This window comes from Gymnodraco acuticeps, unplaced genomic scaffold (assembly GCF_902827175.1).
Source record: "Gymnodraco acuticeps unplaced genomic scaffold, fGymAcu1.1, whole genome shotgun sequence".
Classification (NCBI taxonomy): domain Eukaryota; kingdom Metazoa; phylum Chordata; class Actinopteri; order Perciformes; family Bathydraconidae; genus Gymnodraco; species Gymnodraco acuticeps.
The window spans coordinates 217811-230236 of NW_022990258.1; the positions used below are offsets into that span (position 1 = coordinate 217811).

General features: G+C 45.6%; 1 protein-coding gene across 1 annotated transcript; it reads left to right on the top strand.

The window, feature by feature from the left end:
- Window positions 1–9329: 9329 nt before the first annotated feature.
- On the top strand, window positions 9330–10280 carry LOC117549076 (olfactory receptor 5B17-like). The gene has a single exon (XM_034220668.1). It carries the CDS (start codon window positions 9330–9332, stop codon window positions 10278–10280), a length of 951 nt encoding a protein of 316 aa, XP_034076559.1.
- The last annotated feature ends 2146 nt before the right edge of the window (window positions 10281–12426 follow it).

The window sequence follows — 12426 nt, forward strand, 5'->3', positions numbered from 1 at the left end:
TGTAAGAAGGATCAAATAGAGCCTAACTCACAAGATAGGGGCTCTATTCCCCGCTCCTCACACAATCTCTGGAATCCTAGCCACTTTGTCCTGTAACAGGCTGTGGTGGATCCAGCTCTAGCTGCCTGGATAGACTGAATAACACTGTCAGACAATCCACCCTATCTCAGCCTGTCCCTCTCAGGAGCCAAGCCTGGAGAGGACGGCCGAGAGTGGGTAACGCCCCGATTGCACCTGCCTCTTGAGACATCGCCCCCCATAACTGGGGAACCGCCCAGGGCTGGCCCACCTTCATCTGTGTCATCTCTGAGTACCACGGCGCCCCAACGCGGTCCGGAGCCACTAGGATGACTGACAGACGTTCTCGCCTCACTCTCCTCAGGAGAGGGAGAATGAGACGCAGCGGTAGAAAGGCGTAGAGCAGCTTCCTTGGCCATGGCTCGTGTGCAAACGCGTCCACCCCCAAGGGTGGGTCGTTGCTCCGAGCCACGGAGAACCACAGGGCACAGTGGCTGTTTCGCCGGCTGGCGAACAGATCCACTTCCGCTCTCCCGAACTGGGCCCAGATCTGCTTCACCACCTTCGGGTGAAGCACCTACTCGCCTGGCAGGGGGCCGCTCCTCGACATGAGGTCGGCTCCTCTGTTCTCCAGTCCCGGGATATGGAGGGCTCTCAGAGATAACACCACCTCTGAAGCCCATAACCACAGCCTCTCCGCTGTGGTCAACAAGGCGGCAGATCGAACTCCGCCCTGCTTGTTGATATAAGCCACTGTGGTGCTGTTGTCGCTCCTGACCATTACATGTCTCCCCTGAATTAGGGGCCTGAAATGCTGGAGGACCTGAGGACCCTGAACGCACCGCCGCACGCTCATGTGTGAGCGCGCGCTCCCTCATAATGCCGTTCTCACCCTTACGGTGAACATCATTAATCGGAGTCCTCATAGGAGTAGTGCGTTCTACTAAGGCCCCTGAACGCACCGCCACGCGCTCTTCTGTGAGTGCGGGCGCTGCCATAATGCAACTCTGGTAACCTGCATTAATTGGTGTTCTAGCCCCAGGCTTAGTGTGTTCCGAAACATCAATACGCCGGCCATAATGCCTCTGTACACGTATAGCACTACGATAGCTTTGTTTACGTTTTATCACTCTCATCTGCGCACTCCCACTAGCCTCCTCCCTTACAGGAGCTATGGCTGGGGCGGCGAGTGGGGAATCTGTACAGACATCATGTGTAAGTGTAGCATTGTGGAAACAAAGGACACTTAGACTTGGATACAGATGAACTTTTTCTTTATTTTTAAATTTTTTCAAAGGAATCTGTGCATCAAATAGGGAGGGGGCGGGATTCACCCTTGGTCCCGGGCTAAGAGATTTCCTCTCCCCGCCGAGATGCTACCTCCCCCACGCGTGGAGGAGCGCGTAGCGGGGCCGGAGGCGGGGCCAGCGGTAGCATCCGGCTAAGCTGGACCCTTTCCTCCTCCAGCCGGCTGAAGCGCTGAGTGACCGAGGAGATTGACCCAAAGAGCCCCTCCGTGGACACGGGGGCTCCGAGGAGATCTTCTCGGTCTTTCTTAGATAGGGCAGTGAGTCCCAACCACACGTGACGAGACGCCACTGTGGCCAAGGAAATCACCCGCCCTGCTGCAGCGGCCACGCCATGAATCAGATTGTTCATCTGACCTATAGCGCGGTCCGGATAATCGCTCCCATCTTGAGACAGGAGGGCGGGGGCGACTGCCTGAGGGGTGATCAGGGAGACGCCCAACACGCCGAGATTATTTGCTGCAGCCGCCATCTGCGTACCGAACTTGAACATCTTGTCCAGAGTGTCTCGGTCCCGGGGCAGCGGGGGCAGGGGTCGCTTACCCTCCGCCCAACCAGCCGCCCGCGGAAGCAGATGGGCCGCCAGGCTCTCATCAAGGGGGGGCACACCCGAACACGTTGTGTCCGAGCGGCCCTCAACCTTGATGATGCCTGCCATAGCGGCTACTGGGGCCTTCGTTTTAAATGGCTGCTGCCATGTCGCCTCCACACACCGCCATATATCAGGCAGCTGGGGCGAAACGAAGGTCGGCTGCTCTGGATGCACCGGGCCGTAAAACCCCTGTCTCAGGCAGCTTACAGGCCTCGGTGGCAGCGGTGGGGGGAGCGGTAGGCCTACGCGCTCCGCCGCCAGGGTCATCACCACTGGGAAATCCAAACGCGCAGACCTGAGAGTCGGACCTCCCGACACAGAGGCGTCCTCGTCCTCCTCCTCCGGAACCGGGGTTGTCTGGCCCCACGGAAGGGAGAATCGGAACGGCACTTCCTCCTCTCCTGACTCGCCCATCTCGACGACGTCGAGATCCGAATCCTCCACCTCCTCCTGCGGGGCCTCTGCCGACAGGAAATGCTGCCCACGATGCTCACGCGTGAGCTGAGGAAGCATCTGGCAGGCTAAGCGCCGGCGTCGGGCCCATACCGCTCACGGCGTGGTCAGGCCCCATACACAAAAAGCAGAAGGGGTGTGGATCCGCCCCCGCGATCAGGTTTGGACATTTCGGGCAGGTCCTGTGGTCAAGAACTGACTCCATTACTTTTATTTTTCTTCGTCTTTTTGAGCTCCGTGAAAACACTTCCGCAGCTGAATAGAAAAGGATGATAGTCAGGAGGCGAGGCCTCCTTTTATATGGTGTGATGCGCGCGCATTCAGGTAGGCCCGCCCAAGGCCGGCTAAGTCTATAGAAGTCTCAGTGGGAGAATGCTCGCAGGGTAAGATAGTACCCATAGAGTCCAGTAGAGGGCGGAGCCTGTGAGAGATATAACTAGGCCTGCCATTCACATTTATTTTATCATAAATTAATGGTTTGACCTGTAAATATCATAGTTTTGAAGTGAAAGGGTTGGACTGTTTAATAGGAAGTCATACTACTCGTATTTATGCATCCAAAACAGCTAAACTAAAATGTTTATTTTATATTTTCCAGAGGTGTTTTCTCTGTAGCACAGAAACAGTGATCTTTAATGAAAGCCGTTGAGCGTGCAGCGCTGCGGGACAGTGTTTCAGATTATAAAAAGGCGTTGCGACGCCGGCTCTCTGCAGGAGGTCCAGGTGACACAGGTGAGACAAACACACCACGACTCATCAGCACGGCCACATGACTTCACGTCACCACCGCTAAGCTAAAGGTGGCAAATGTTGGGCTATAAAGGAACTACAGTACGGTCACATGACATCACGTCACCACCGCTAAGCTAAAGGCAAGGCAAGGCAAGGCAAGGCAAGGCAAGGCAAGGCAAGGCAAGGCAAGGCAAGGCAAGGCAAGGCAAGGCAAGGCAAGGCAAGGCAAGGCAAGGCAAGGCAAGGCAAGGCAAGGCAAGGCAAGGCAAGGCAAGGCAAGGCAAGGCAAGGCAAGGCAAGGCAAGGCAAGGCAAGGCAAGGCAAGGCAAGGCAAGGCAATGGCAAGGCAAGGCAAGGCAAGGCAAGGCAAGGCAAGGCAAGGCAAGGCAAGGCAAGGCAAGGCAAGGCAAGGCAAGGCAAGGCAAGGCAAGGCAAGGCAAGGCAAGGCAAGGCAGGCAAGGCAAGGCAAGGCAAGGCCAGGCCAGGCAAGTTTATTTATATAGCACCTTTCAACACAAGGCAATTCAAGGTGCTTTACAAAAATGAAAGACATTCAGACAAAGGCATTTAAAAACAGTAAAAGATAATAAAAGAAACATTAAAACAAAAGAATACATGAATAAAAAGTACATGAATAAAAAGTTACAGTGCAGTTTAAGACATGAATAGTTCACACAGAAGTTCCACTTTACTGATGAACACAATGGCTCAGTTTCAATTAAAAGCAGCGACAAAAAGAAAAGTCTTCTTGCTGGATTTGAAAGTAGTCAGAGTTGCAGCGGACCTGCAGGTTTCTGGGAGTTTGTTCCAGATATTTGGAGCATAATAACTGAACGCTGCTTCTCCATGTTTAGTTCTGACTCTGGGGACAGAAAGCTGACCAGTCCCTGAAGACCTGAGAGATCTGGATGGTTCATCATTTAGCAGGAGGTCAGAAATGTATTTTGGGCCTAAACCATTCAGTGCTTTATAAACCAGCAGCAGTATTTTAGAAATCTATTCTTTGACACACAGGAAGCCAGTGTAAAGACTTCAGAACAGGAGTGATCCACTTTCTTAGTGTTAGTGAGGACTCGAGCAGCGGCGTTCTGAATCAGCTGCAGCTTCCTAATATATTTTTTAGTGAGACCTGTGAAGACACCATTACAGTAGTCCAGTCTACTGAAGATAAAAGCATGAACAAGTTTTTCCAAATCCTGCTGTGACATTAGTCTTTTAATCCTAGATATATTCTTTAGGTGATAGTAGGCTGATTTAGTAACTGTTTTAATGTGACTGTTGAAACTCAGGTCAGAGTCCATGACTACACCTAGAGTTCTGGCTTTATCTGTTGTTTTGAACATTGCAGACTGAAGCTCAGCGCTAACTTTTATACGTTCTGCCTTGGCTCCAAAAACCATTACCTCAGTTTTATCTTTGTTTAATTGGAGAAAGTTCTGACACATCCAGTCATTGATTTGTTCAATGCACTTACTCAGTGTTTTAACTGGAGCATAGTCTCCTGGTGAAATGGTTATGTAAATGTGTGTGTTATCCGCATAGCTATGGTAACTTATTTTGTTGTTCTTCATTATCTGAGCCAGTGGTAGCATGTAGACGTTAAAGAGAAGAGGCCCCAAGATGGAGCCTTGAGGAACCCCACATGTCATATTTGTCAACTCAGATGTGTATTTACCTATAGAAACAAAGTTGTTTCTGTCCTTTAAGTAGGATTCAAACCAATTTAGAACTGTTTCCGAAAGTCCCACCCAGTTTTCCAGTCGGTCTAGTAATATGCTGTGGTCAACAGTGTCAAACGCAGCACTGAGATCTAATAATACTAACACTGAAGTTCTGCCACTGTCTGTGTTTAAGTGGATGTCATTAAAGACCTTTACAAGAGCAGTCTCAGTGCTGTGGTTTGGACGAAAGCCTGACTGGAACACATCCAAACAGTTATTTAAATGCAAGAAATTACTCAGCTGTTGAAAAACAACTTTTTCAATGATTTTACCTAGAAATGGCAGGTTTGATATGGGCCTGTAATTGTTCATTACTGAAGCATCTAGATTATGCTTTTTTAAGAGCGGTTTAATGACTGCAGTTTTCAGGGCCTGTGGAAAAATACCTGAGTGAAGAGATGTGTTTACTATATGAAGTAGATCTGAGGCCATGCAAGGAAAAACATCTTTGAAAAATCCTGTTGGAATAATATCAAGGCAGTAAGAGGAGGATTTCAGAAGTTGTATAATGTCCTCTAGGTTTTTATCATTAATATGATGGAATTGTGTCATGATGTTTGAGTTGATGTTAAGTGGACACAGAGACAACACATTTGCTGTTCCTGATGCAGAGGCACTGACTGCTTGTCTGATTTTCTGAATGTTGTCAGTGAAGACGGCAAAATCATTGCACGCCCTGGTGGATAGAAATTCAGAGGCTACTGACACTGGGGGGTTAGTTAGTCTGTCGACGGTAGCGAACAAGGCATGTGCGTTGTTTTTGTTTTTGGCAATGATATCAGAGAAGAAAGACTGTCGGGCAAATTTCAATTCCAAATTATAAAGGCCAAGTCTCTCTTTATAGATTTCAAAGTGAACCTGGAGATTTGTTTTTCGCCACCTGCGTTCAGCTTTTCGACACTCTCTTTTTTCTGCTCTCACGGTCATGGCCTTTCTCCATGGAGATATTTTCTTGCCAGACACTTCCTTTACCTTAGTTGGAGCAATGGCATCTATAACATTTTTAATTTTTGAATTAAAATGATTTACTAGCTCATTTACTGAGATGTTAGCAGGGGCAAGTGTAGAAGAGAAATTCTGAGTAAACATTTCCCTAGTGTTTTCAGTTAAATATCGCTTTGTGGTTACCTCTTTCTGAACATCTTTGTGAACAGAAATAGAGCTCTCAAAGAAAACACAGGAATGGTCAGAGAGTGCAACATCAGTCACCACAACCTTAGAGATATTCAGACCCTTTGAGATAATTAAGTCCAGAGTGTGCCCCTTATTGTGCGTGGGCTCCGTCACATGCTGAGTCAGTCCATATTTTCCTCTCCCTCGCTCCCTCTCCTGACAGCCCGTCAGTATCAGGATTAGTCCAAATATATCCCTTGGCGGTTCTAGTATTCATTTACCGTTTTGTCTTCTCTTTGCTTAATCAATTTGAAACCAAGTCTAACGTAGCTTAAACTTAACGCTAGCTTTCTAGCTAACACAACACATCCACGTAGCCTACCTTTCTCCGTGGGTTTTTTTGTAGTGACGAATGAAGTTGGATGTTGTGGACTGTGATGGTCCTGTCACTGATCGTTATGCTGCAGACCCTTCATACCGCTGTTCTTTTCTTATTAGCGTCATCGACAACATAATCCTTGAATCAAAACTTGACTATTTTTGGAGTAAAGCTAAACGCTGCCATGTTAACTGACACTCCTGGGTTGTGTTGGGTTCAGAATTCCAGAAAAGACAGACAACTTCTAAGTTTAACTATTTATTGTAAAGAGAGCAAAATATATATCACTTGGCCAAGGACTCATCACGTCTTTGGGAATCACAGGCATCAAGGCTGTAATCTGTAACCACCAAATCCGTCAAGAGCCTCGAACCTCGTGCGACAATACATTTTATCACACAGGGCGTTGCCCGTATATTTATGATTGGTCAAGACTAGCTGAAGAGATACCTCGGTTTAGACCTGGTTCTCTTTGGTTGGCAGACTCAGATAGAGTCTCTTGGCAACACGATCCTCCAATCAGCATTCGGCCGGCCTGTGGAAGTCCCTCCCTACTCTGGCACCATCATACTAATTTGTTTTCTCTAACGTTTCTTCAGATATAGCGGGAAACCATAATGTTGCTTCCTAGCTCCGCGGGGGAGCGCGGCTCCCATACAGAGTCAAGGCCGGTGTGATGTGCTGTTCTGACTACCTCTTTGTGTTCTCTCAGTCTCTGCACTCGACCTTGCTACTTTCAATATTGCAAGCTAAACTTTCTTCGGACTATTCCCCTCGTTGGTATCTAGCCCATCAGAACCTGGGATTAGTGATTGTGTCTATTTATTCTATCGTCATAGCAATCTCATGAGCACAATAAGCATATAATGTAATAATAAGAATCAGTCTTGTAATGTTATATAAAAATAGACTCCACAGTTGCCAGGTTTGCGCACACGGCGCTATAATCACCCAATCACATTTCGAAAAAACTAAACGTAATATCTCAATACAAAAACAAACGCAAATATTTAATTAAAAAAAGTCAAGTCCTTTCAAGTCATCTGTCTCAAGCTCGAGTCGGACTCGAGTCAAGTCATGTGACTCGAGTCCCCACCTCTGGTATTTACTGACGTATTTTAGGCCGTAGAATTCTAACCTCTTCAGCTTGTGTTAACCACAGACCTTATTTCAGGATAACAACCAAAACTAAAAACCATTGACCTACAGACCAGGGGACTGAAGGTGACAACATGCTGACTAATTTACAGGTTTTAGGACTCATTCCTGCATCATTACATTTATATTAAACAAGCAACTTATATACAAATGTAAACCTCGGTATAGCTGTTATAAATAGGCCAGAAGGTTTTTTTCTTCCAACAGGCTGCAAACATGTTTGTTTCTGCTGTATAGGGTTGGGCCTTTTAACATGGGGGTCAATGGGGATTATCTCACTTTCAGAGCCCTAAAGTGGCCATTTGAAGATCACAAGGCCGTGTTGGCTTTATTTATTAGAACCGGAGGTTGCTGCTTGGTAACACACGAGCAAACCCCAAGATATTTAGTCATATATGTCTTAGCCACCCTTCCTGCCAATATCTTAAATTAACCTTCGTTAGATACACATAATGAAGCTTCATTGTTGCCAAGTTACCATTGACCTATCAACGCGCGATGCACCAAATAAAAGTCTCCACTTCTGGTCGGAGGTGGAGGCAGGACTGTGTCTGAGCAGCTGCTGTTAGACATTGTGCTTCATTAATGAATGTACATTCACATATCCTTTATTCACTGTAGCAGTTGGTAGGATTTCTCAGTGCTCAAGCTTCCTTCGAATGCTGGTTTACCCCAATTTTAACCAGCTACAGTTTCAATTCTCATGTCTTGTTGGTGTGTTTCTTTCTGCCATCGCTTTAATGCATTATAGGGGAATGTAAAGTTGTTTTGACATGTGGAGTTTTTTCCTGATCTGATCTGAACCCTGTTCTGTGTTGAGCTTAAAATTAACACTTTGTCTTTGCAGAACCAGTGTCTATGTTACTGTCATTAACTCTGCAAACATGTGTCTTTTGTAGAAACGACCTTCAGGTACAACTCTTCATTGTATAACTTCATCAAATCTTTAAATACCATTTTAACCGTTTTTTCTTTTTTTTAAAGGGGGAACCAACCATTTAATGAACTAGATAGAGATAGATAGGAGCAGTGTAGATGTTGACTTTGTAGACATATGAGAATGTAAAGTTGTTTTTTTGTTGCCAATAGCATATGTTACTGTCAATAACTAACGACCTTCAGGAACAACTCTTCATTGTGTAACTTCATCCAATATTGAAATACCATTTTAAATTAAACGATTTCAATTTAGGTGAAAGAACCATTTAATGAACTGATGTTGACTTTGAACACATGGTGACTTAATATGTTAAGTGTCTCTATTTCTGCAACATAACAAAATATATGCGTCCAATTTACAGCGAGTCATTGTTATTGTGATGTGAAAACATTTAGATTCAGTGTGGTAACTTTATTTAGACTTTATTTAACCATCTTCAGGTAATTCACATTTTCTCCCCATTTCAAGGTTTTTTATTGGAGTTTTGATCTGATCTGAAACCTGTTCTATGTTGAGCTTAAAATGAACAGAATCAGTGTCGATGTTGCTTTCAATAACTAACGGCCTTCAGGAACAACTCTTCATTGTGGAACTTCATCCAATATTGAAATACCATTTAAAATAGTATTTTTTCATTTTAGGTGAATCAACCATTTAATGAACTGATGTAAATGTTGACTTTGAACACATGGTGACTTAATATGTTAAGTGCTTCTGTTTCTGCAAAAAACAGAATGTGTGCGTCTTATTTACAGCGAGTCATTGTTATGTGATGTGGGCATATTTAGAATCATTGTAGTCACTTTATTGAGACTTTTTTCAAAGATCTTCAGGTACATGTCTTTGATTTTCTGCAACTGTAACTCTATATAACTTTTAACATATAAAAGCCTGTATTGCTACATAATAGAAAGCTATGGAAAACAGCACTTTTGGTAAAGATATCCTGATCCTAGAGGGGTTCAATCTCCCCTCCCAGTCTTATATTCCTTCCTTCATCCTTCTCCTAATCGTATACTTCTTCATCATGGTGTCCAACATCGGCCTGGTGGTGCTGATCTTAAGGAACAGCGGCCTCCACCAGCCCATGTACCTCCTGCTGTGCAACATGAGCATCAACGATGTGTTCGGGGCCACCATCATCATCCCTCATGTTCTACGGGACCTCCTGACGCCGGACTCGCAGCGGGTCATCCGGTACACGGACTGCGTTGTCCAGGCCTTCTGCGTCCACCTCCACGCCAGCGCCTCTCACACCGTGCTCATGATCATGGCGTTCGATCGCTACGTGGCCATCTGCAACCCTCTGCGCTACGCCACCATCATGACCCACAGGATGGTGCTGGTTCTGTCCGTGTGGGCGTGGGCGATCCCCCTCCCCTTGGTGGGGATCCTCATCGGCCTCAGTGTGCGTCTGTCTCGCTGCAGGGGGAATATTTTCCACTTCTCCTGCAATAACGCCTCCTTGTTCAAGCTGTCCTGTGAGAGCGTGCTCATCAACAACATCTACGGCCTCGGATACACCGTGGTCCTGCTGGGCTCGTCCATCGGCAGCGTCACGCTCACCTACCTGAGGATCGCCATGGTGTGTCTGCGCAGTAAGAACAAGACTCTGAACAGAAAAGCGCTGCAGACCTGTGCCACTCACCTGGCCGTCTACGCCATCCTGCTGGTGTCCGGCTTTATCATCGTCATTCTGCACCGCTTCCCTCAGCTGGTGGCCCACAGGAAGGTGGCGTCGGTCATGCTAATCGTGGTGCTGCCCGCCCTGAACGCTCTGATCTACGGCCTGCAGATCAAAGAGGTCCGGCAGAGGGTTATGGCTCCGTTTCATAAGAGTAAAGTCGCTTCAATGGATGCTAAATGACACGGTGTTGATTATGTTGAAGTGACTGGATAGCAGTGTATCGACAGAAATACCCCTGACCCATAGTGTGTATCATGTTATTATAAATGACGCTTCAAAGAACTGCATTGTTCCAAAATACATCTTATTTTTCAATGTATGAATGCATTAAGGCTGTAAATAGTGATTACATCCAGAATAATATTTAAATAAAATCTTATGAACTTGGTTTTTACGGATCGTTTCATGACTCTTATTACTCTGACAGTGTTTTCAGTTTGGTTTGTCAGTCTGTAGGATCACAGAAACACTTTTAATGAAACTCAGCAAAAGAGTTTAGCATGGGCAAAGAAAGAAATGATTAAACTATAACAAACGTGATGCCGCCTAAAGTCGGAACTAGGCCTGCCATTCACATTTATTTTATCATAAATTAATGGTTTGGCCTGTAAATATCATAGTTTTGAAGTGAAAGGGTTGGACTGTTTAATAGGAAGTCATGCTACTCGTATTTATGCATCCAAAACAGCTAAACTAAAATGTTTATTTTATATTTTCCAGAGATGTTTTCTCTGTAGCACAGAAGCAGTGATCTTTAATGAAAGCCGTTGAGCGTGCAGCGCTGCGGGACAGTGTTTCAGATTATAAAAATGCGTTGCGGCGCCGGCTCTCTGCAGGAGCTCCAGGTGACACAGGTGAGACACAAACACCACAACTCATCAGCACGGCCACATGACTTCACTTCACCACCGCTAAGCTAAAGGTTGCAAATGTTGGGCTATAAAGGAACTACAGCACGGTCACATGACTTCACGTCACCACCGCTAAGCTAAAGGCAAGGCAAGGCAAGGCAAGGCAAGGCAAGGCAAGGCAAGGCAAGGCAAGGCAAGGCAAGGCAAGGCAAGGCAAGGCAAGGCAAGGCAAGGCAAGGCAAGGCAAGGCAAGGCAAGGCAAGGCAAGGCAAGGCAAGGCAAGGCAAGGCAAGGCAAGGCAAGGCAAGGCAAGGCAAGGCAAGGCAAGGCAAGGCAAGGCAAGGCAAGGCAAGGCAAGGCAAGGCAAGGCAAGGCAAGGCAAGGCAAGTGTATTTATATAGCACCTTTCAACACAAGGCAATTCAAGGTGCTTTACAAAAATGAAAGACATTCAGACAAAGGCATTTAAAAACAGTAAAAGATAATAAAATAAACATTAAAAGAAAAATACATGAATAAAAAGTACATGAATAAAAAGTTACAGTGCAGTTTAAGATATGAATAGTTCACACAGAAGTTCCACTTTACTGATGAACACAACGGCTCAGTTTCAATTAAAAGCAGCGACAAAAAGACAAGTCTTCAGCCTGGATTTGAAAGTAGTCAGAGTTGCAGCGGACCTGCAGGTTTCTGGGAGTTTGTTCCAGATATTTGGAGCATAATAACTGAACGCTGCTTCTCCATGTTTAGTTCTGACTCTGGGGACAGAAAGCTGACCAGTCCCTGAAGACCTGAGAGATCTGGATGGTTCATCATTTAGCAGGAGGTCAGAGATGTATTTTGGGCCTAAACCATTCAGTGCTTTATAAACCAGCAGCAGTATTTAGAAATCTATTCTTTGACACACAGGAAGCCAGTGTAAAGACTTCAGAACAGGAGTGATCCACTTTCTTAGTGTTAGTGAGGACTCGAGCAGCGGCGTTCTGAATCAGCTGCAGCTTTCTAATAGATTTTTTAGTGAGACCTGTGAAGACACCATTGCAGTAGTCCAGTCTACTGAAGATAAAAGCATGGACAAGTTTTTCCAAATCCTGCTGTGACATTAGTCTTTTAATCCTAGATATGTTCTTTAGGTGATAGTAGGCTGATTTAGTAACTGTTTTAATGTGACTGTTGAAACTCAGGTCAGAGTCCATGACTACACCTAGATTTCTGGCTCTATCTGTTGTTTTGAACATTGCAGACTGAAGCTCAGTGCTAACTTTTATACGTTCTGACTTGGCTCCAAAAACCATTACCTCAGTTTTATCTTTGTTTAATTGGAGAAAGTTCTGACACATCCAGTCATTGATTTGTTCAATGCACTTACTCAGTGTTTTAACTGGAGCATAGTCTCCTGGTGAAATGGTTATGTAAATGTGTGTGTTATCCGCATAGCTATGGTAACTTATTTTGTTGTTTTTCATTATCTGAGC

Bases quoted from the DNA above. Each gene is read 5' to 3' on its own strand.
- LOC117549076 (XM_034220668.1), top strand. From the start codon at position 9,330: ATGGAAAACAGCACTTTTGGTAAAGATATCCTGATCCTAGAGGGGTTC.